Source organism: Schistocerca nitens, chromosome 4 (genome assembly GCF_023898315.1).
Source record: "Schistocerca nitens isolate TAMUIC-IGC-003100 chromosome 4, iqSchNite1.1, whole genome shotgun sequence".
NCBI lineage: Eukaryota > Metazoa > Arthropoda > Insecta > Orthoptera > Acrididae > Schistocerca > Schistocerca nitens.
In genome coordinates this window covers 67,153,306-67,175,894 of record NC_064617.1, presented here as the reverse complement: position 1 = coordinate 67,175,894, position 22,589 = coordinate 67,153,306, and the positions used below count along the sequence as shown (strand labels likewise).

General features: G+C 39.2%; 1 protein-coding gene across 3 annotated transcripts in view; it reads left to right on the top strand.

The window, feature by feature from the left end:
* Positions 1–10,584, top strand: part of LOC126251486 (PRKCA-binding protein) — a 100,718-nt gene extending 90,134 nt beyond the window's left edge. The window contains exon 12 of one of the 3 annotated variants that reach the window (XM_049951938.1): positions 9,980–10,584. In XM_049951938.1, the coding sequence (XP_049807895.1) occupies positions 9,980–10,069 (90 nt within the window). In that variant the 3' untranslated portion in view covers positions 10,070–10,584. The remainder of the gene's footprint in view (positions 1–9,979) is intronic. The other 2 variants (XM_049951941.1, XM_049951940.1) reach the window with 2 other exon arrangements.
* Positions 10,585–22,589: the final 12,005 nt, after the last annotated feature.

Below are 22,589 nucleotides of genomic sequence, written 5' to 3'. Positions count from 1 at the left end.
TCCAGACACACGAGCAATATCAACCCGATACTCCAACTCGTTCCACACTCTCTGTAGCATATCAGGCGTAACAGTTTGGATAGCTGCTGTTATTTCTCATTTCAAATCATCAATGGTGGCTGGGAGAGGTGGCCAAAACACCATATCCTTAACATACCCCCATAAGAAAAAATCGCAGGGGGTAAGATCAGGGCTTCTTGGAGGCCAGTGATGAAGTGCTCTGTCACGGGCTGCCTGGCGGCCGATCCATCGCCTCGGGTAGTTGACGTTCAGGTTTCATAACTAACCTTTTTCGTAGGACTCTCCATACAGTTGATTGTGGAATTTGCAGCTCTCTGCTAGCCCTGAGAGTCGATTTTCCTGGGCTGCGAACAAATGCTTGCTGGATGCGTGCTACATTTTCATCACTCGTTCTCGGCCGTCCAGAACTTTTCCCTTTGCACAAACACCCATTCTCTGTAAACTGTTTATACCAACGTTTAATACACCACCTATCAGGAGGTTTAACATCATACTTCGTTCGAAATGCACGCTGAACAACTGTCGTCGATTCACTTCTGCCGTACTCAATAACACAAAAAACTTTCTGTTGAGCGGTCGCCATCTTAGCATCAACTGACGCTGACGCCTAGTCAACAGCACCTCAAGCGAACAAATGTACAACTAAATGAAACTTTATAGCTCCCTTAATTCGCCGACAGATAGTGCTTAGCTCTGCCTTTTGTCGTTGCAGAGTTTTAAATTCCTAAAGTTGTGGTATTCTTTTTGAATCACCCTGTATATCGTAAAATGTTACTTAGACAACATGAAGAGAGAAAGAGGTAATGGGAACTGGGAAAAGGCAAAAAGCAAGAGATACAGAAAAGGAACAGTTATGCGGACACACATGAGATGACATTGATAGTAAGCTTGGTATGTTACCTGAAGTAGGAAGGAAGATCCCCATCTAGATGTAGCCGTAAGTAAGTTGCAGGACTGTAACTATGACTTCATCAGTAACAGAAGGAACAGAAAAGAAGAGATTCTTGGTGCAAAACAGTAGTCTGGGAGGCATGTGAGCCAGATGGTGCAGGGAAAATTAGAAACTGGTTGTCAGGTCACAAATAGTGCAAGGCCCAGTGTCAGTCTTAGCCTGGTGACAAAGAACATGGGGCTGGGCATATTATTGCAGAGGCTGGTTACAGGAGATGGAAAACTGCAACTTTTATCTTAACATGCAGATTTTGATATTACATGAGAACATTATGACAGGATTTATCTTACTTTATATTAAATGTGACTTAATATTTTGTATGCATTGTTATTTTCAAATACCAGGGTTTGGCAATGCCACCATTGTGTAAAAAGAGCAGCATAGAAAAAAAAGTGGAATAGATGTGCACAAAACACTGTTTACATGCCAATCTTGTATGGCTTTGGGATTGTTTTTGTTGTGGGTTGGCATGAGAGCCAACACTGGGTTACTAGAGGCAGCCGAAAGGCATGCGTTTTAGCTCATGCAGGCTGGCGTGAGGTCTGGAACAGGACAGGGAAATTAGACTTGAGAAAAAACGGACGTAGCTGGTGGAATACTTAACTTTAATCCATAAATGGTGAACGTCGGTCTTGACGGTACATTATTACAGTATCAATAGTAACTGGTACCGGCGCCTTTCTAGGTCATAGCAAATGACGTAGCTGAAGGCTATGCTAACTATCGTCTCAGCAAATGAGAGCGTATTTTGTCAGTGAACCATCGCTAGCAAAGTCGGTTGTACAACTGGGGAGAGTGCTAGGAAGTCTCTCTAGACCTGCCGTGTGGCGGCGCTCGGTCTGCAATCACTGATAGTGACGACACGCGGGTCCGACGTATACTAACGGACCGCGGCCGATTTAAAGGCTACCACCTAGCAAGTGTGGTGTCTGGCGGTGACACCACAGTTTTGGCTTCCATAAGAACTGAAATTCTGGGCATTAGTGGCAGTGAGAAAGAAAATAACACACACACACACACACACACACACACACACACACACACAATGTGTGTGTTTTAGTTAGCCTTCTAAAGAAGGACCTTCTTGAAAATCTCAGCAAGTTACTCTAATTTTTCATGTGTCTGTCTACTATTGAGCTCCTCCTCTATTTCGTGAGTACTGGTCTATCCCCTTATAGATACTTACAGGGTGATGATTATAGAACTATATAAAATAAAATAAACGTCCTTCTGAACGGTTTGCATTAGGATGTTCAAACTGCGTGGTTGGTCTCTGGGCATGATGGGAATTAGTATGTGCATTCGTGTGGTTTGGTTTAGCGATGAAGCACATTTCCATTTGGATGGGTTCGTCAGTAACCAAAATTAGTGGTTTTGGGGGACTGAGAATCCGCATTCTGTGATCTAGAAGTCTCTTCACCCTCAATGGGAGGACTGTGGAGTGCAGTGTCCAGTCACAGAATAATCGGTGCGATATTCCTTGGTGGCATGGTGACTACCGAACGGTACATGAAGATTTTGGAAGATAATTTCATCCCAATTATCCACAGTGACCTTGATTTTGACAAGATGTGGTTCATTCAAGATGGAGCTTGACCCAGGAGAGTGTTTGATGTCCCGGAGGAGCACTTTGGGAACTGTGTGCTGCCTCTGGGGTATCCAGAGGTCACTGGCATGGGCCACGATTGTCTACCCTATTCTCTGGATATGAACACATGTTACTCCTTTTTGTGGGGTGTATTAAAGGCAAGGTGTACAGAAATAACCCTAAAACCATTGCTGAGCGGGGAACCAACATTCAGGTGGTCATCGACAGCATCGATGTTCTGACACTTCAGCGGGTCATGCAGAATTGTGCTATTTGTGTGTGCCACATGAGCCAATGATGGGAGGCATATCAAATATGTCATAACCTAAAGCTGAATATCTGTAGTGATGTTACATGTTGAATAAAGTGTGTGCGCACCATAGTTTGTAACTAATTTACGTTTTTTTTCATATAGTTCAATAACTGTCACCTTGTATATTCAATCCTGAATTTCCCATTGAGTATGGATAATTATAATGTGCTCCAACCTTCGATTCAGATGCTACTGTTGTACACTTATTTACTTAGACTTACAGAAAGTAACTGTACACTAAACTTTGCAATTCCAGTGATTTATCAGATTTATTTTCTTGAGCTTCATAAGATATATAATGTCACCAAAATGTACAATAAATACCATACGTCCAATTGTACGATGGTAGTTTGAATTGTCACCTAGTCATTTTACTGCTGTTACTACCCTCTGTGATCCTACATCATTTGTATGGTTGGTTGTACTGCAAGGGAGCTGGTGACTCTTCATCAGAGTGTCTTGATTTCTATCTTTGTTACTTATCACTACTTCATCTTCCAATCACACAAGGGCTTCCCTTGATAGGTCAAGGGTGTAATACACACAGGAAGCAGCTACTCCGGTAGCAGACTACTTGTGGAGTGCACATGCGAGTTTTTTATACTAGGCAATAGTTTGCAGTCCTCTTGGTGAAAGCTCCTCATTCGATGCACAGAGAGTAGAGTTAGATCACATACAAAGTAAAGATATTTTTACTATGAAAATTTTAACAGTAAATTGCCAAAGCATCTGTAATGAAGATCCTGAATTTAGTGCCCTCCAGGAAAGTTGTCACACTCAAATTATTCTCAGAACTGAGAGCTGTATGAAAGCTGAAGTAGAAAGCTCTGAAAGGTGTGGAATATATGTGGAAAAGATGGATGAGACCCAATAGGAGGGGGAATCTTCATTGCAGCCAGCAAAAATATTGTCCATTGAGGTCGAAATTGAGTCAAATTATGAAGTTACCTGGACTTGAGTAACCAGCGTAGGTGAATTCAAGCTAATTATCAATTTTTCCGTAACAGATGTAGAATCATTTAAAGAAGTCTCTGTTCAGTAGTGCAGAAATCTGTCAAGCAGTATTAATTGGAGATGACTTGGACCTTCTGAGTATAAAGTGGGAAGTATGTGAATTTGCTGCAGGTTGTACAGACAGAAAGTCTTATGAAGTAGTTCTGAAAATGTTTTTTAAGAACTTCTTCAGCAGCTAGTTCGATAATCCACATGCAAAGGAAATATTTTAGATCTTGTGATCTTGTAGCTGCAAACAGGCCTGAACTTATTGACAGTGTCGGTGAAGAGACTAGGATTAGTGATCAAGCTGTCATCAAAGCAGTCCAACAAATATATAAAAAAATGGAAAAGCTCCAGGCCTGGACAACATCAGCCAAGAGTTACTTAAAGCGGATCCTTCTATAACAGCAGAAATTTTACGTCCAGTCCTGACAGCCATATGGATGAATGAAAAGTACCAAATGATTGGAACAGAGGCTTGCTCGTGAAGCTCCCCAAGAGAGGAGACTTGTCGGTTTGTGATAACTGGAGAGGCATTACCTTGCTGTCAATCACAAGCAAGATCATCTCATCAATAATCCTAAATAGGAAAAAAGCATATGTAGACACGAAAATAGAAGAGAACAAACAGGATTCGGGGAAGATCTCTCTTGTATTGACAAGATAAACACCTTGAGAATAATAGCTGAACGTTCATATGAATATCAGTCACTGCTTTACATGGTGTTTGTAGACTTCGAAAAGGCCTTCAGCAGAATAATTAGAAAAAAAATATGGAGCTCACTGCAAACTTTTGGAATTTCCAAGAAAATAATTGCTCTTGTCAAATGCATGTATGAAAACTACACATGCCAAGTTCAACATCAAGGTCTGATTTCAGATCCAGTAGCAGTGAAAACAGGAGTTAAGCAAGGCTGCATGCTCTCACTGATACTATTTAACATAGTACTGAATCTTGTAATGCCACAAGCAATAGATAAAGTGAGAGAAATGAAATGGAGCAATGGATCACATTTAGAAGACCTAGATTTTGCAGATGACCTTTGCCTTCTCACAGCCTCAATGACATGAAATAGAAACTAGAAGATCTGAAATCAGCAGTAAAGAAAGTCGATTTGAAAATTAATGCCCAAAAAACAAAATTCATGTGGGCATATGATAACACTGCAGAGCTTAAGCTTGGGAGCCAGGTAATCGAAAGTGTGGATAAGTTTTGCTACCTTTGAAACATGATTACACCATATGATGGTTCAACAGAGGACATTAACAGCTGCATCAACAAAACCAAAGTCACTTTTATGACCCTCTGCTCTATTTGAAGATTGAAGGAATTAACATTGAGGATCAAATTGCGGATATTTGAAAGTAAAGTAAAATCTATGCTTCTATATGATGTGAAACTTGGAAAGTGACAAAGCAGCTAATCCATAAGCTGCAGACATTCAACAACAGATGTCTGAAGAACATCCTGGGGTACGGTGGCCAGATGTCATCTCTAACGAAACACTCTGGGAAAGAACCAACCAGAAGCCAATTGAGCTGCAAATAAGAAGCAGGAAGTGGATCTGATTAGGACATACACAGAGACCAAATGAACATATTGCAAAGGGAGCACTTTATTGGATCCCACAGGGATGACGGAGACAAGGAAGGCCCAAAATGACATGGAGATGATCAGTTGAAGCAGAAGGCCAGCAGCAAGGAATGGGATGGAAAGAAGTGAAAATATTAATAGAAGACAAAACAAGATGGTGATCCTGTGTTGCATGCTCCACATAAGGAGTTGAAGGAATTAATAAAATAATAATAATGTCACCATAGTGATGCTGGTTACTGAAATTAATGAATTAATCAAGAAGGCTATGAGAGTGTGGTGATTTCTCTGAAAAACCTAGAATCTTCAGGGAATTACATTTTACCCGGAAAAATCAGGGAATTTCATAAAATCTCGGGGAATTCTACTTTTTAAACCAACATTGAAATTTAATTTTATTGGGTTTTATAAATCACAGATTTTAGATAGTTGATATTTCAAAATATGTTCATTATATGAATATTATTCCATATAAGTTATCTATGTTCAAAAATTGTGGTTAAGCTATTGCTGATGGCTAGTACACCTCTGCTGAGAGGAAAGAAAGAAATATTGTTATTGTGGTATGCCGCTCCTCCCTCCCTATGATTAAATTATCTACAGATTCTTGACATCATCTTCCTCCTCACACCCGGAATTCTCAGGGAATTTTTCTTTGAAGTTTGAGTAGTCATCCTGTATGATAATTTTTTATGCTGGAAAGAACAGATATACTGTTTTAGACTCCTACTTAGACAACCAATGGACATCATTTAGTCCCAGTATGATGGATTTATACATGGAAGAATCCAGGAGTTACTATAAGGTATCAGATAGATTATATAATGGTAAGACAGAGATTTAGGAACCAGGTTTTAAATTGTAAGACATTTCCAGGGGCAGATGTGGACTCTGACCACAATCTATTGGTTATGAACTGTAGATTAAAACTGAAGAAACTGCAAAAAGGTGGGAATTCAAGGAGATGGGATCTGGATAAACTGACTAAACCAGAGGTTGTACAGAGTTTCAGGGAGAGCATAAGGGAACAATTGACAGGAATGGGGAAAAGAAATACAGTAGAAGAAGAATGGGTAGCTCTGAGGGATGAAGTGAAGGCAGCAGAGGATCAAGCAGGTAACAAGATGAGGGCTAGTAGAAATCCTTCGGTAACAGAAGAAATATTGAATATAATTGATGAAAGGAGGAAATATAAAAACGCAATAAATGAAGCAGGCAAAAAGGAATACAAACGTCTTAAAAATGAGATCGACAGGAAGTGCAAAATGGCTAAGCAGGGATGGCTAGAGGACAAATGTTTCATATTTATTTATTTATTTAAATAAATAAATATGAAACATTTATTCTACGAATTTCTTTGTTTATGGGTGAGTATTCAGGCAGGTCGTATCTGTGGCTGAAGTTCACGAGTATGATATTCGTGTTTGTTAGGAGTAATAGAAGTCTCACAAGCTGTTTAAACATGTACATAGCTCTGTTTTTGTATATGTCATTAGCTCCAGCACAGATAATTACACTGTCTTGTCCAGTATAGTTATTTTTCACGATGTTTTTTGTCGCTTCCTTGAAATTGGCGCCTGGCTTGATCATACCTGTTACTGCCAATGACTTACTGATGCTTTTAAGCTCTTGAGAGAGTCCCTTGGCGTGGCTGTCCCCATATACATCGATTTTTGATTCACACTTTTTCACAGTGCGTACTTCATTTTTGTTTACACTTTTTAAGGGTCTTTTTGGGTCATTTTTCGTAGATAGATTTATACTAACGGCATTGTTTGTACTTATTATCGGTCTTTTTGGCTGATTTTTCGTCACGAGAACTGTAGTAACGGTATTGTGAGTTTGTTGTGTGTTCACATCTAGGGGTGGGAAAGCATTTTTGTCATTGTTCATTGCCCTGCGTTTTTCCTGACACTCGAGAGCACCGAATTTGTTTGTAACACTTAATATGTTCGCACTTTTAATTTTGTTTCGCACAACATTCCATGGAACACTGTTTGTAGGTTGGCACCACGTGTCTTTGTTTACATCCGAAATGCTCAGAAGGCTGCTGGTTTTCGGACACATTCGCGTCTCTAGATTCACACATTTTTCACTCAATGCGTTATATTTCGTTTTTAAAGTGTCTAGTTCACTTTGGAGTCCTTTTATTAACACGGCTTTGTCCCGTAAAACTTTATTAATATCTCGTTGGCACGTTTCCGTAATGCACTCCTGAAATGTCCACACGAAATCATTTGTTACAAATTTTACAGATACCTTTGAGCACTTCTCATGGAACCAAAAGTTACACATTGAGCACCGAATGCCTTTCACTACTCTTTTTATGCACAGTTTACACTTGTTACCAGTATTAAATTCATTTTTCTCACGATCATTCTCACTTACAACTTCAACTTGTGCCATCTAGGATGTAGAGGCTTATCTCACTAGGGGTAAGATAGATACTGTCTACAGGAAAATTAAAGAGACCTTTGGAGAAAAGAGAACCACTTGTATGAATATTAAGAGCTCAGATGGAAACCCAGTTCTAAGCAAAGAAGGGAAAGCAGAAAGGTGGAAGGAATGTATAGAGGGTCTATACAAGGACGATATACTTGAGGACAATGTTATGGAAATGGAAGAGGATGAAGATGAAGATGAAATGGGAGATACGATACTGCGTGAAGAGTTTGACAGAGCACTGAAAGACCTGAATCGAAACAAGGCCCCCGGAGTAGACAACATTCCATTGGAACTACTGACAGCCTTGGGAGAGCCAGTCCTGACAAAACTCTACCATCTGGTGAGCAAGATGTACGAGACAGGCGAAATACCCTCAGACTTCAAGAAGAATATAATAATTCCAATCCCAAAGAAAGCAGGTGTTGACAGATGTGAAAATTACCGAACTATCAGTTTAATAAGTCACAGCTGCAAGATACTAATACGAATTCTTTACAGACAAATGGAAAAACTGGTAGAAGCCGACCTCGGGGAAGATAAATTTGGATTCCGTAGAAATGTTGGAACACGTAGGCAATACTGACCCTACGACTTATCTTAGAAAATAGATTAAGGAAAGACAAACCTACGTTTCTAGCATTTGTAGACTTACAGAAAGCTTTTGACAATGTTGACTGGAATACTCTCTTTAAAATTCTGAATGTGGCAGGGGTAAAATACAGGGAGCGAAAGGCTATTTACAATTTGTACAGAAACCAGATGGCAGTTATAAGAGCCGAGGGGCATGAATGGGAAGCAGCGGTTGGGAAGGGAGTGAGACAGGGTTGTAGCCTCTCCCCGATGTTATTCAGGCTGTATATTGAGCAAGCAGTAAAGGAAACAAAAGAAAAATTTTGAGTAGGTATTAAAATCAGAGACAGCAAAGGACTTGGAAGAGCTGTTGAACGGAATGGACAGTGTCTTGAAAGGAGGATATAAGATGAACTTCAACAAAAGCAAAACGAGGATAATGGAATGTAGTCGAATTAAGTCGGGTGATGCGGAGGGAATTAGATTAGGGAATGAGACACTTAAAGTAGTAAAGGAGTTTTGCTATTTGGGGAGCAAAATAACTGATGATGGGCGGAGTAGAGAGGCCAAAGGAGGTGCGACATGATATTGGGAGGTATCCCATGACTTTTGTCACCTCCGTGCAAAACTGTGCATTTCACATAATGGACAAAAAATGTAGCCTGTGACTACAGAATTTAAAAAGAGATATTGAATGTGTAGAAAGAAAAGCAGTGCCAATGGTGGTAGAGATGTTCAGCCAACAGGAGAGTGTCACGGATATGTTGGTATACCTAAATTCAGATGCTTGAAGATCAAATGCCAACTATCCTTTGTAAGTGTGCTTTAAGAGTTACAAGAAACAACATCAAGGGAGGAATCTAGGAATATACAACAACTCCCTACATATAATTCTTGTAGGGTCTACAAAGCATCATTAATCACAAGGTGCATAGAGGCATTCAGGCAATTATTCTTCCTATGATCCACACATTAATGGAACAGGATTAATCCCTAATAAATGGTGCAATGGGAAGTACTCTGTGCCATGTACTTCACAGTGGGCTGCAGAATATAAAATTAGATCTACATAAAAATGCGGTGTCTTAGACTTACCATTGCAGTAATTGTGATATGTACTTCATAATTAAGAATGCTACTTCAAATGTATTTAAAACAGATGTGTTGACATTATTTAATGTTGCATAATGTAAAAGAATTAAGTTTTTGATTTCATAATACATTGTGCATATTTGTAAATTATGTTCTTTTCAGATATGTCTTTTATGTGAAATAATGATTTACCATTGCTATCAGCAAAACTGTGAATAAGTTTATTAACATTACAAAATTGAATAAGAATTATTCGATAGCTGACAGAAAATTTTTTAGCTGTTCAAATAATTTGATTGATGTTTGTGATTCTATTTTTTAAGTACTTTCTGGTAGTACTTGTATGTACTCATATTTTGTTACCACTGACCATTTGAAGAAATAAATGTGTTGTGGCTTTATACACAGGAAGGAACAGAGGAAGAAGATGACGAAGACCTGTTGCATGCTGATGAAGCCAAAGAGAATGACTCCACACTGATACCAGAATTAAATTAATTTTTAGGAATAACATGCAGTTTTAAAGTGTATACAAGCATAAATTCTATGAATCGAAGGTTGCATTGTTTACATTGTGTGAGGTTAAGAATCTTAAACACCAGTAGCAAATGTTGCTTGCTGGGTAAAGAATCATAATTGATTTAAATATTTTTTTGCCTAGTCACCTGTTTACCAAAGAAAACTGAAATACCACTATGATGCAGTGTACAATTCTATATTTGGATTCCTTTACCATTTATAGTCTTTTACCATTTATAATCATTGTTGAATTTGAAAGTGGACCACATATTGTTTAATCTCATTATTTTTTAATATGTGACTAATAGCATTAGAGAACCAAATAAAGTTGATTTACATTTTGCTGCACTATTTATTGTTTGTGTGTGTGTGTGTGTGTGTGTGTGTGTGTGTGTGTGTGTGTTTTCTACTTTCTACTTTGTTCTACTTTGATTCCTTAGTGTTGTTCTGTTGGATATGTCTAATACACATGAAGTAGGAATTTGATTTTGTACTTGTGGTGGTTACAAATTTTTGTTTGTGTGAATAAACCCCTGTTCTCTTATGTTTTCAGTCTTCATTTTTTAATGTATAAATTTTGAATTAAATTTAATGTAATTGTACAGGATGGTGCTGAGCAACTTACCTATTTAGAAATACAATTAATGCAGATATGTATTTAATTCTTTGAACATCATCAAGTGCAACAATTAAATCACCAATTTTTGAAGATATCAAGCAGATGGCATCCATTATTCTCAGTACACTGTGTTAATTGAACTTGGAAATTTTGTTCAACTCTTTCCAGCATATCGTTGGGTATGTTGGAAGCAATATGACGAATGTTGTTCTTCAGGTGAGCCAGGGTCCTAGGATAATCTTTGTAAGCAAATGACTTTAGATAACCTCATGAAAAATAGCCACAGGGGCTAAACCAGGTGACCATGCTGGCCAGTGTACACGTTGCCCCTCAAAGAGAGGAGTGTCCAGGGGAACGTTGCTGCGAAATAGCCATTTGCTCCAACGCAATTTGAATCGCGCGCCAAAAACACAATAACCAATCAGAGACTGTGCTCGACATCTATTGAGGATCCCAGAGTGACCCAGAGAGCATCCCAGAGTGCCCCAGAGAGCATCCCAGAGTGCCCCCCAGAGAGCTAAAACACTAAGAAGAATCGCTTCTCGGCTTTTGGCAAGATCAATGTGTAGTATTTGTGGCCCTTAAAAGGGCCGTTTATTGAGAACTGCTTTCAATGATTATATAAAGTACAATCACCCACAATGCGACAATCTTCCAAAGAAGAAGGACCACTAGCCTTCACCCATAAGTGAATACTACAATCGGAATTTATCTTACAACGTCTGGAACCATACATCTCCCACATGTATATCAATAAGATTGGCTGGAAAAACTGAATTATATGGACATAATGCTTAGTAGTAATCGGAACTGCCCGTTCATTTTCTTCTAAAAACCATATCCAGTTATTCCAACTTTTGATAGGGCACACGAAACATGGGGGTCACTGATGAAGTTTTCTGGGGCAGGAAAAGAGGAAGGGGTATTAGAGTGCTTCACATACCTTTTCTCAAGCTACAAAATTGCATGGGTTAAGTTCATGGACTACAGCAAATTTGTAGGGATGAAATTTTATTTCTTCTTGAAGGATTCACTTTACAGGAAGAGCAGACATCCAAAAGCAGCTGCATGGGTGTGGGCCGGGTGCTGAAGGGATCGAAAAACATAAAATCTTACCATGTCAGTGCTTTGGGGTGACCTCCCTGTTTGTGGAAGCTCAGTTTTTTTTTCCCTCCATGTACCACCAGTTTTCCCGTTGTTTACCCACGCAATTGACTGCCAGCCAGGAACATGCCCACGGGGTGCAATATTGAAGTAGTTACAGAATGCATACTGTGTGATGATTATTGAGCAGCCATTAGAAAAGTATGCCTCAACAGCGAACAGGCGCTTCACCTTTGTCCATTCCATGATGCTAATGAAATCAAATGGAACTACAACATTATTCCCTTACATCTCAGATGTGTCTAGCCCCATCCTCCTAAGAGCAAGTATCACTTCAGGGTGCCAAATTCAAATAAGCAAGTAGCCCTTCCCCCATCTTTTATGTACACATCTCTCAAAGCATTTCAATTGACTTAGTTTAACATACTGGTAAATGATTTTGGCCACTCCTTTTATTCAGTTCATAGTGTAGCAGCAGAAATAATCTTGTTGCTAATTATTTATTCTTTGCAGATTCTATCACAAAAACATGATGAAGACATTATGTTTTTAGGAAACCATTCAGAGTTGTGTGTATTTCAAAGACTTAGTTAGGCTTAGTAAGTCAAATCCTAGGTAAACATAATAAATTTTAGATTACTTGTTTTTGGGTTTGTGGGTGAGTAGCTATTTCCCTTTATAGGATAATTCAGAAACTTCCTTAGTTGCCTGTGTCCGATATCAAGCACATATTTTGTTGCTCACTCTTGGAATCCAGCCAAACTGTAAACAGTAAATACAGTGTGATGCTCCTTCAACTGTTTCTTGGCACAATAAAACAGATAAAGGGAATTCAAATCCAACAGAAAGATTGTACTAGAACATAAAAAAGTTCAAGTAAAAAAACTGAAATGAGACAGAAACCCTTCACTTAAAAGCCTCTCTATAGACCTTTCTTTATGAGCAAAGAGCATTGGGACATTTTCCAACATGATTTAAGTAAACTGAATACTGGATCCCATACTTTTCTTAAACCAAAGTCTTTGTCTGTGTTGATTAAATTGCCCCTCCCCCCTCTCACCCAATTTAATCTCAATGTCCTCCTTTAATACATGGTCACTGGAGTTCCTTGCTGCTCCACAATGTTGGTGTCTCCACATTTCATTTTATTTTTGTGAGCTGTTTAACAAAGGTATAAAGAATACAAGCGTTACACCAGACCCAAGCAGCCAACTAAATCAGCTTTTGCTGAACACTGCCTGACAGTGAAATATGAAGATACAGCATTGTGGTGCAGGCGACAGATTTCTGTGACAGTATGTTAAAGGATTAAATTGAAATTTAAGTGGTAGATAACTTAATCAACAAGGACAGAAGTTTTAGCTTACTAAAAGCATGGGCTCTGGCACACAGTGTCGGAAAACATCCCAATGCTCTCTCTTTGCCCATAGAGAAAGGTCAGTTAAAGGACTTTTTGTGGATGGTCTATATTTTATAGTAGTTTCCTCACTTTAACTTTTTTAAATTTTGACAGAACCAGTCTGTTACGTTTGAATTTCTGATAACTGTTTTATTGTTTTGAAGGTGCTGGGAAACAGTTGCTGTGGCGGCACATAGTGTGTTCCATTCATTATTAGGCTGGAGTCTAAAAATGTGCGCAACAAAATCTATGTTCTACACTTGAAGACAACTAAAGAAGTTGTCAAAATGTCATTTAAAGAGAAGATGGTATTTGGGTGCAAACCCAAAAAACATGTAAACCATCAAAACCTGAATGATCACATAATAAATTCGGTGAGGCATCACCATTCTAACATTACATCATGGTAATATCTGCCAAACAGATTTTAGTTGTAGGGACTTATTTATTCACTTAGCCTGTTGACCATGTGTAATACGATGTACAAGATGGTGTTAGACTTAACTTTAGTCTTTACAGAGAACAGTAATTAGGATTATATGTTGTCAACATATTATAAATTGAAAAAGGTACAAGGTACTTATACTGAAGTTCATGTATTCACTTAAAGAATTGTACTGTAGATATTCTCTGTTAAATCTTTCAGAAGTGTTAATATTTATTGTCCATTTTGTATCATTTGGCAACCTAAGGAATACTTTTATTCCCGTATAGCATGTTCCCGTCTGATGGATTAGATTAGATTAGATTAGATTAGATTAGATTAGATTAATACTAGTTCCATGGATCATGAATATGATATTTTGTAATGATGTGGAACGAGTCAAATTTTCCAATACATGACATAATTAAGTTAATTTAACAACTTACTTTCCCCCCCCCCCCTCCCCCCCTACTGACTGGTTTGATGCGGCCCGCCACGAATTCCTTTCCTGTGCTAACCTCTTCATCTCAGAGTAGCACTTGCAACCTACATCCTCAATTATTTGCTTGACGTATTCCAATCTCTTTCTTCCTCTACAGTTTTTGCCCTCTACAGCTCCCTCTAGTACCATGGAAGTCATTCCCTCATGTCTTAGCAGATGTCCTATCATCATGTCCCTTCTCGTTATCAGTGTTTTCCACATATTCCTTTCCTCTCCGATTCTGCGTAGAACCTCCTCATTCCTTACCTTATCAGTCCACCTAATTTTCAACATTCGTCTATAGCACCACATCTCAAATGCTTCGATTCTCTTCTGTTCCGGTTTTCCGACAGTCCATGTTTCACTACCATACAATGCTGTACTCCAGACGTACATCCTCAGAAATTTCTTCCTCAAATTAAGACCGGTATTTGATATTAGTAGATTTCTCTTGGCCAGAAATGCCTTTTTTGCCATAGCGAGTCTGCTTTTGATGTCCTCCTTGCTCCGTCCATCATTGGTTATTTTACTGCCTAGGAAGCAGAATTCCTTAACTTCATTGACTTCGTGACCATCAATCCTGATGTTAAGTTTCTCGCTGTTCTCATTTCTACTACTTCTCATTACCTTCGTCTTTCTCCGATTTACTCTCAAACCATACTGTGTACTCATTAGACTGTTCATTCCGTTCAGCAGATCATTTAATTCTTCTTCACTTTCACTCAGGATAGCAATGTCATCAGCGAATCGTATCATTGATATCCTTTCACCTTGTATTTTAATTCCATTCCTGAACCTTTCTTTTATTTCCATCATTGCTTCCTCGATGTACAGATTGAAGAGTAGGGGCGAAAGGCTACAGCCTTGTCTTACACCCTTCTTAATACGAGTACTTCGTTCATGATCGTCCACTCTTATTATTCCCTCTTGGTTGTTGTACATATTGTATATGACCCGTCTCTCCCTATAGCTTACCCCTACTTTTTTCAGAATCTCGAACAGCTTGCACCATTTTATATTGCCGAACGCTTTTTCCAGGTCAACAAATCCTATGAAAGTGTCTTGATTTTTCTTTAGCCTTGCTTCCATTACTAGCCGTAACATCAGAATTGCCTCTCTCGTCCCTTTATTTTTCCTGAAGCCAAACTGATCGTCACCTAGCGCATTCACAACATACTTAAGTTAATATAACAACTTTTTTTATTTTTTTTGTGTTTTTTTAATTTTTTTATAATTTTTTTTTCTTAATTTATATCTAAAAATTCCTCTATGGAGTAGAAGGAGTTGTAATTCAGAAATTCTTTTAATTTCTTCTTAAATACTTGTTGGTTATCTGCCAGACTTTTGATACTAATTGGTAAGTGACCAAAGACTTTAGTGGCAGTATAATTCACCCCTTTCTGTGCCAACGTTAGATTTAATCTTGAATAGTGAAGATCATCCTTTCTCCTAGTATTGTAGTTATGCACACTGCTATTACTTTTGAATTGGGTTTGGTTGTTAATAACAAATTTCATAAGAGAGTATATATACTGAGAAGCTACTGTGAATATCCCTAGACCCTTAAAAAATTTCTGCAGGATGATCTTGGGTGGACTCCAGCTATTATTCTGATTACATGCTTTTGTGCAACTTTATAGGCTGACAGTACATGCAAGTTACCTTTTAATCTAGTGTTGTCATTATGTAAATCACAATGTTTTCTAACACTAATTTCATTTCCAATTACATTTAAAAAAATATACATTAGTGTGTCAAGAATGGTAGTGGTAGCGCTTTCAGTGTTCTAAACTACAGTTCACTTAACTGTGTATATCTGCTCCCTGTGATAATCCTCATGGCTCTTTTTCGGATCCTGAAGGTCCGCAGAACTGCTGCATAATTTCCCATGAACATGAGGACATATTTCAAATGCATTAAAATATGCACAGTAGGCACTTGTTAGTGAGTGCTCGTTTGTGCGTGCCTTTAAAGTCCCTTAAAAGAAAATGGCCTGTACTCAGCTTGACAGTAATCTGTTCAATATGTTTGTCCCATTTTTGGTCATTTAACATCCAAATGGAAAGAAGTTTTGTTATCTTTGTATTCACACTGGGTTCTTGGTGATACCAGGATAATCCAAGGTGTCATTCTGAGAGTTATGGAAATTTAATGTTACTGTTATCCTATTGTTTATTATGTTGTTGTTGTGGTCTTCAGTCCTGAGACTGGTTTGATGCAGCTCTCCATGCTACTCTATCCTGTGCAAGCTTCTTCCTCTCCCAGTACCTACTGCAGCCTTCATCCTTCTGAATCTGCTTAGTGTATTCATCTCTTGGTCTCCCTCTTCGATTTTTACCCTCCACGCTGCCCTCCAATCCTAAATTGGGGATCCCTCGATGTCTCAGAACATGTCCTACCAACCGATCCATTCTTCTAGTCAAGTTGTGCCACAAGCTCCTCTTCTCCCCAATTCTATTCAATACCTCCTCATTAGTTATGTGATCTACCCATCTAATCTTCAGCATTCTTCTGTAGCACCACATTTCAAAAGCTTCTATTCTCTTCTTGTCTAAACTATTTATTGTCCACGTTTCACTTCCATACATGGCTACACTCCATACAAATACTTACAGAAACGACTTCCTGACATTTAAATATATACTCGATGTTAACAAATTTTTATTCTTCAGAAACGCTTTCCTTGCCGTTGCCAGTCTACATTTTATATCCTCTCTACTTCGCCCATCATCAGTTATTTTGCTCCCCAAATAGGAAAACTCCTTTACTACTTTAAGTGTCTCATTCCCTAATCTAATTCCCTCAGCATCACCCGACTTAATTCGACTACATTCCATTATCCTCGTTTTGCTTTTGTTGAAGTTCATCTTATATCCTCCTTTCAAGACACTGTCCATTCCATTCATCTGCTCTTTCAAGTCCTTTGCTGTCTCTGACAGAATTACAATGTCATCGGCGAACCTCAAAGTTTTTATTTCTTCTCCATGGATTTTAATACCTACTCCGAACTTTTCTTTTATTTCCTTTACTGCTTGCTCAATATACAGATTGCAGAGCATTGGGGAGACGTGATGACCCTGTCTCACTCCTTTCCCAACCACTGCTTCCCTTTCATGCCCAACGACTCTTATAACTGCCATCTGGTTTCTGTACAAATTGTAAATAGCCTTTCGCTCCCTGTATTTGACCCCTGCCACCTTCAGAATTTGAAAGAGAGTATTCCAGTTAACGTTGTCAAAAGCTTTCTCTAAGTCTACAAATGCTAGAAACGTAGGTTTGCCTTTCCTTAATCTTTCTTCTAAGATAAGATGTAGGATCAGTGTTGCTTCACGTTCCAACGTTTCTACAGAATCCAAACTGATCTTCCCCGAGGTCGGCTTCTACCAGTTTTTCCATTCGTCTGTAAATAATTCATGTTAGTATTTTACAGCTGTGACTTATTAAACTGATAGTTCTGTAATTTTCACATCTGTCAACACCTGCTTCCTTTGGGATTGGAATTATTATATTCTTCTTGAAGTCTGAGGGAATTTCGCCTGTCTCATACATCTTGCTCACCAGGTGGTAGAGTTTTGTCGGGACTGGCTCTCCCAAGGCTGTCAGTAGTTCTAATGGAATGTTGTCTACTCCCGGGGCCTTGTTTCGACTTAGGTCTTTCAGTGCTCTGTCAAACTCTTCACGCAGTATCATATCTCCCATTTCATCTTCATCTGCATCCTCTTCCATTTCCATAATATTGTCTTCAAGTACATCGCCCTTGTATAGACCATCTATATTCTCCTTCCACCTTTCTGCTTTCCTTCTTTGCTTAGAACTGGGTTTCAATCTGAGCTCTTGATATTCATACAATTGGTTCTCCTTTCTTCAAAGGTCTCTTTAATTTTCCTGTAGACAGTATCTATTTTACCCCTAGTGAGATAAGCCTCTACATCCTTACATTTGTCCTCTAGCCATCCCTGCTTAGCCATTTTGCACTTTCTGTCGATCTCATTTTTGAGATGTTTGTATTCCTTTTTGCCTGCTTCATTTACTGCACTTTTATATTTTCTCCTTTCATCAATTAAATTCAATATTTCTTCTGTTACCCAAAGGTTTCTACTAGCCCTCGTCTTTGTACCTATTTGATCCTCCTCTGCCTTCACTATTTCATCCCTCAAAGCGACCCATTCTTCTTCTACTGTATTTCTTTCCCCCATTCTTGTCAATTGTTCCCTTATGCTCTCCCTGAAACCCTATACAACCTGTGTTTCTTTCAGTTTATCCAGGTCCTATCTCCTTAAATTCCCACCTTTTTGCAGTTTCTTCAGTTTTAATCTACAGTTCATAACCAATAGATTGTGGTCAGAGTCCACATCTGCCCCTGGAAATGTCATACAATTTAAAACCTGGTTCCTAAATCTCTGTCTTACCATTATATAATCTATCTGATACCTTATAGTATCTCCTGGATTCTTCCATGTATACACCCTTCTTTCATGATTCTTGAACCAAGTGTTAGCTATGATTAAGTTATGCTCTGTGCAAAATTCTACCATTTTTCTTTCATTTCCTAGCCCCAATCCATATTCACCTACTATGTTTCCTTCTCTCCCTCTTCCGACTCTCAAATTCCAGTCACCCATGACTATTAAATTTTCGTCTCCCTTCACTACCTGAATAATTTCTTTTATCTCATCATACATTTCATCAATTTCTTTGTCATCTGCAGAGCTAGTTGGCATAGAAACTTGTACTACTGTAGTAGGCGTGGCCTTCGTGTCTGTCTTGGCCACAATAATGCATTCACTATTTTTAGCCCTACTCCTATTTTTTTATTCATTATTAAACCTACTCCTGCATTACCCCTATTCGATTTTCTATTTATAACCCTGTATTCACCTGACCAAAAGCCTTGTTCCTCCTGCCTCCGAACTTCACTAATTCTCACTATATATAACTTTAACCTATCCATTTCCCTTTTTAAATTTTCTAACCTACCTGCCCGATTAAAGCATCTGACATTCCACGCTCCGATCCGTAGAATGCCAGTTTTCTTTCTCCTGATAATTATTATATAATTATTAACTGATATAATTACTGATATTTTACATTTTTGTGGTCAAGAAACAAGTGGAGCTATATGCTTTTGCAATGTGTAGTGTTTTTTTAATAGCTAAGGATTAAGTATAAGGAAGGGAACTTAATCTAATTTCTATAATAACGTGTCAGATAATCAACGAATGTGATCTTTTACAGTTGTCAACACCTATCACCCACACTTAAACAGATTCCGATTCATTTATTTTACAATGATTCCTGGTCCTGAGAACCAAAGATATAGTCAACATGTAATATACACTTCACAAATCAGAAATTTCCAATAAGCGATGACATCACGTGAATTGAAATTACCTAACCCTTTTACTTTATCGACTTTTGGTCCACATACAAGAGCTACGGTGACCCAGTTGTTACCGTGTTCATTCGTATCCTTGTTGGTGAGAGTGGAGTTCAAAACTCCACCGCAAAACACCAATGGACCATGCAAGATGACTTGGGTGCCTACAAAATCCTTGGTAGTAATAGAAATGTTGTCTGTTGCTTTAAAAACTGTAAGACCCGAACGCCTACTCCTCCTAAAGTAACGCGGCATAACTAATCTATCTCGATGCTGCTCCATGTGCGGCTACTCGACGACTGACGCTGTCTTTCCAGATTCATTACTTATATAGCTGTCAGTTATCAAACCACAACTTCAGGCTTCAGCGCAGTGGCAGTGGGTGCGGAAAGGTGTTGACCGGAAGTTTTGATTTTAGTGCTACGGCCGGTCTGCTGGCACCGCAGATAGGCAACCAACTACAACACTTTTGAGAAGAGATTTTCGCACATATGAACAAATATTAATGAGCATTTAGCATCACAGGGTGCCCCAGAGAGCATCCCAGGGTGCCCCAGAGAGCTACAACACCAAGAAGATTTGTGAAGTGTACAACAGAGATAGGGGTTCATCGTATTACATGTTAACTATGCCTTTGGTTTTCAGTACCAAGAATCATCGTAAAATAAATGAATCAGAGTCTGTCTTAGTGTGGGTGAAAGGTGTTGATAACTGTAAAAAGATCGCACTCATTGGTGATCTGACTCATTATTATAGAAATTAAATAAAGTTCCCTTCCTTACCTATTAAAAAAAACTACACATTCATCTTGCCAAAAGCCGAGAAGCGATTCTTCTTGGTGTTGTGGCTCTCTGGGGCACCCTGTGATGCTAAATGCTCATTAATATTTGTTCACATGTGTGAAAATCTCGTCTCGAAAGTGTTGTAGTTGGTTGCCTATCTGCCGCGCCAGGCCGGCTCTAATTTTAACAAGCCGGACATAGCACTAAAATCAAAACTTCCGCGTTACTTTAGGAGGTGTAGGCGTCCACGTCTTGCAGTTTTTAAAGCAATAGACAACATTTCTATTGCTACCAAGGATTTCGTAGGCGCCCAAGTCATCTTGCATGGTCCATCAGTGTTTTGCGGTGGAGTTTTGAACTTCACTCTCGCTAACAAGGATACGAATGAACACGGTAACGGCTCGGTCACAATTGCTGAACACGCTGCCAAGTATAATACCCTTCATTTCAATGACTGCTTCACACCCTGTGCCATATGGATCCTTCCCACCAACACCAGCTTTTCTGAATTGCACAGGTGGGAACCTTCCCTGCAATACATACTACATTCCCGTACCCTTCTGGCCTCAACCTTTGTTAGTCACTTTCCTCACCTGTCTAGCCCCTTTCCTGTTCCCATTTCAGTACTACATAGCCATCATTCTGCCACCACACCCAGTCTTTTTATTTCTCTCCTTTTCCAACACTATCCCCCCCCCCCTCTCCTCTCCCCTGCCCTTCGTCTAACCTACAGCACTTCACTGTCTGTCACCCTCACCGTACTATGCTCGCTGTTTGGTCTCTTCCCCCAACCAACCCAACCCACCATATTATCCCTCCCCCTCCCCACCCCAACTTCCTCGTTACCCCACCCAGTTGCCACTCCCATCATGCACTGGTGCTGCTGCTCGCAGTGTTGTTTCAGTTGCCTGAGAGTGCAATTGGGTGTGTTGAGTTGTGTGTGTGTGTGTGTGTGTGTGTGTGTGTGTGTGCGTGCGTGCGTGCGTGCGTGCGCGTGCATGCTTGCGCATGTGCATGCATGTATGTCTATTGTTGAAGAAGGCCTTAATGGCTGAAAGCTATAATTGTGAGTGTCTTTTTGTTGTGTGTATCTGCGACTCAGCAACTTTGCTGTATGGTAAGTAGCAACTTTCACTCTCATATTGTTACATTCCATCCCAGATTTTCCATTGTTTGATTTTTTACTTAGTTGATTTGTAACAGAGTTTACTCTGTTAATACTCGGCAGAAATCAAACCTGCATTTGGATTGGACTTCCTTAACTCTTGTGCAAAAAGGTGTGCAGTATACTGCTGCATCCATTTTCAATAAGGTACCACTCGAATTAAAACATCTTAGCAGTAATCCGCTCGCTTTCAAATCCAAACTGAAGAGTTTCCTCATGGGTCACTCCTATTCTGTCGAGGTGTTCCTTTAAAAAATTAAGCTGGTTCTTATTGTATTGTTGATTGCATTTACTTCAACTTATGGACTGACTTTTCTCGGGTTCATGAACATTTATTTTTATCTGTTATTACTTTTATGTTGTAATTTCATGTAGTGACATGTTCCACGACCTTGGAGATTTGCTCCTCAATTTGGTCCTACTGAACTTTACATGTAAATAAAATAAAATACATGTTGGGTATCATCATTTTTTGATGCTTCTTACTGATAATGTTATGTCATCAGAAAGCAGAGTTATTTTGTGTGAATCAGCGTGCACATTGAGATTTTCTTTCTTCTTTTTCCTGACCATTACCCCATATCTTGACATGTTCAGCTTGTTAGTCTTGACCTGGCAATGTTAGCGGTATAGGGTGGTCAGATGCCCCTCCTGTCACCACCCCAGCCCTCCTTCCCCAGGCATGGAAATTGTGCACCCCTTCTGTTTGCATCTTGTGTTAATCATGTGAAAGTATAAGATCATTTTCAAAATGTTTGTGAATCATGTAAGAGGTGGGACATGGGCACTAGCCTGGTATACACCTAGCTGGACATGGGAAACCACTTAGAAATCGCATCCAGGCAGGCCGGCAGAGCCTTCATTATTAATCCATGAGGCGGATTGAATCTGGGGTTGGTGCCCCTCCCTGAATCCCAGAAATGATGTGGGTGATTATTAAGATTATAAGGCTGAGCTATTTAAGATGAACCAAGTCAAGAGTGACTTGGCAGAATTAGAGAGCTATGAAGACTATTACATTTCAGAGTGCGATTTGGATACCTATGGCAGGTTAAACCTCCCAACTCCAGACCTGGTAATATCATAATCAATACTGTGATATGGCAAAGTCAACTTGGTACATGATGGTATCGTCAACAATCAAAAGC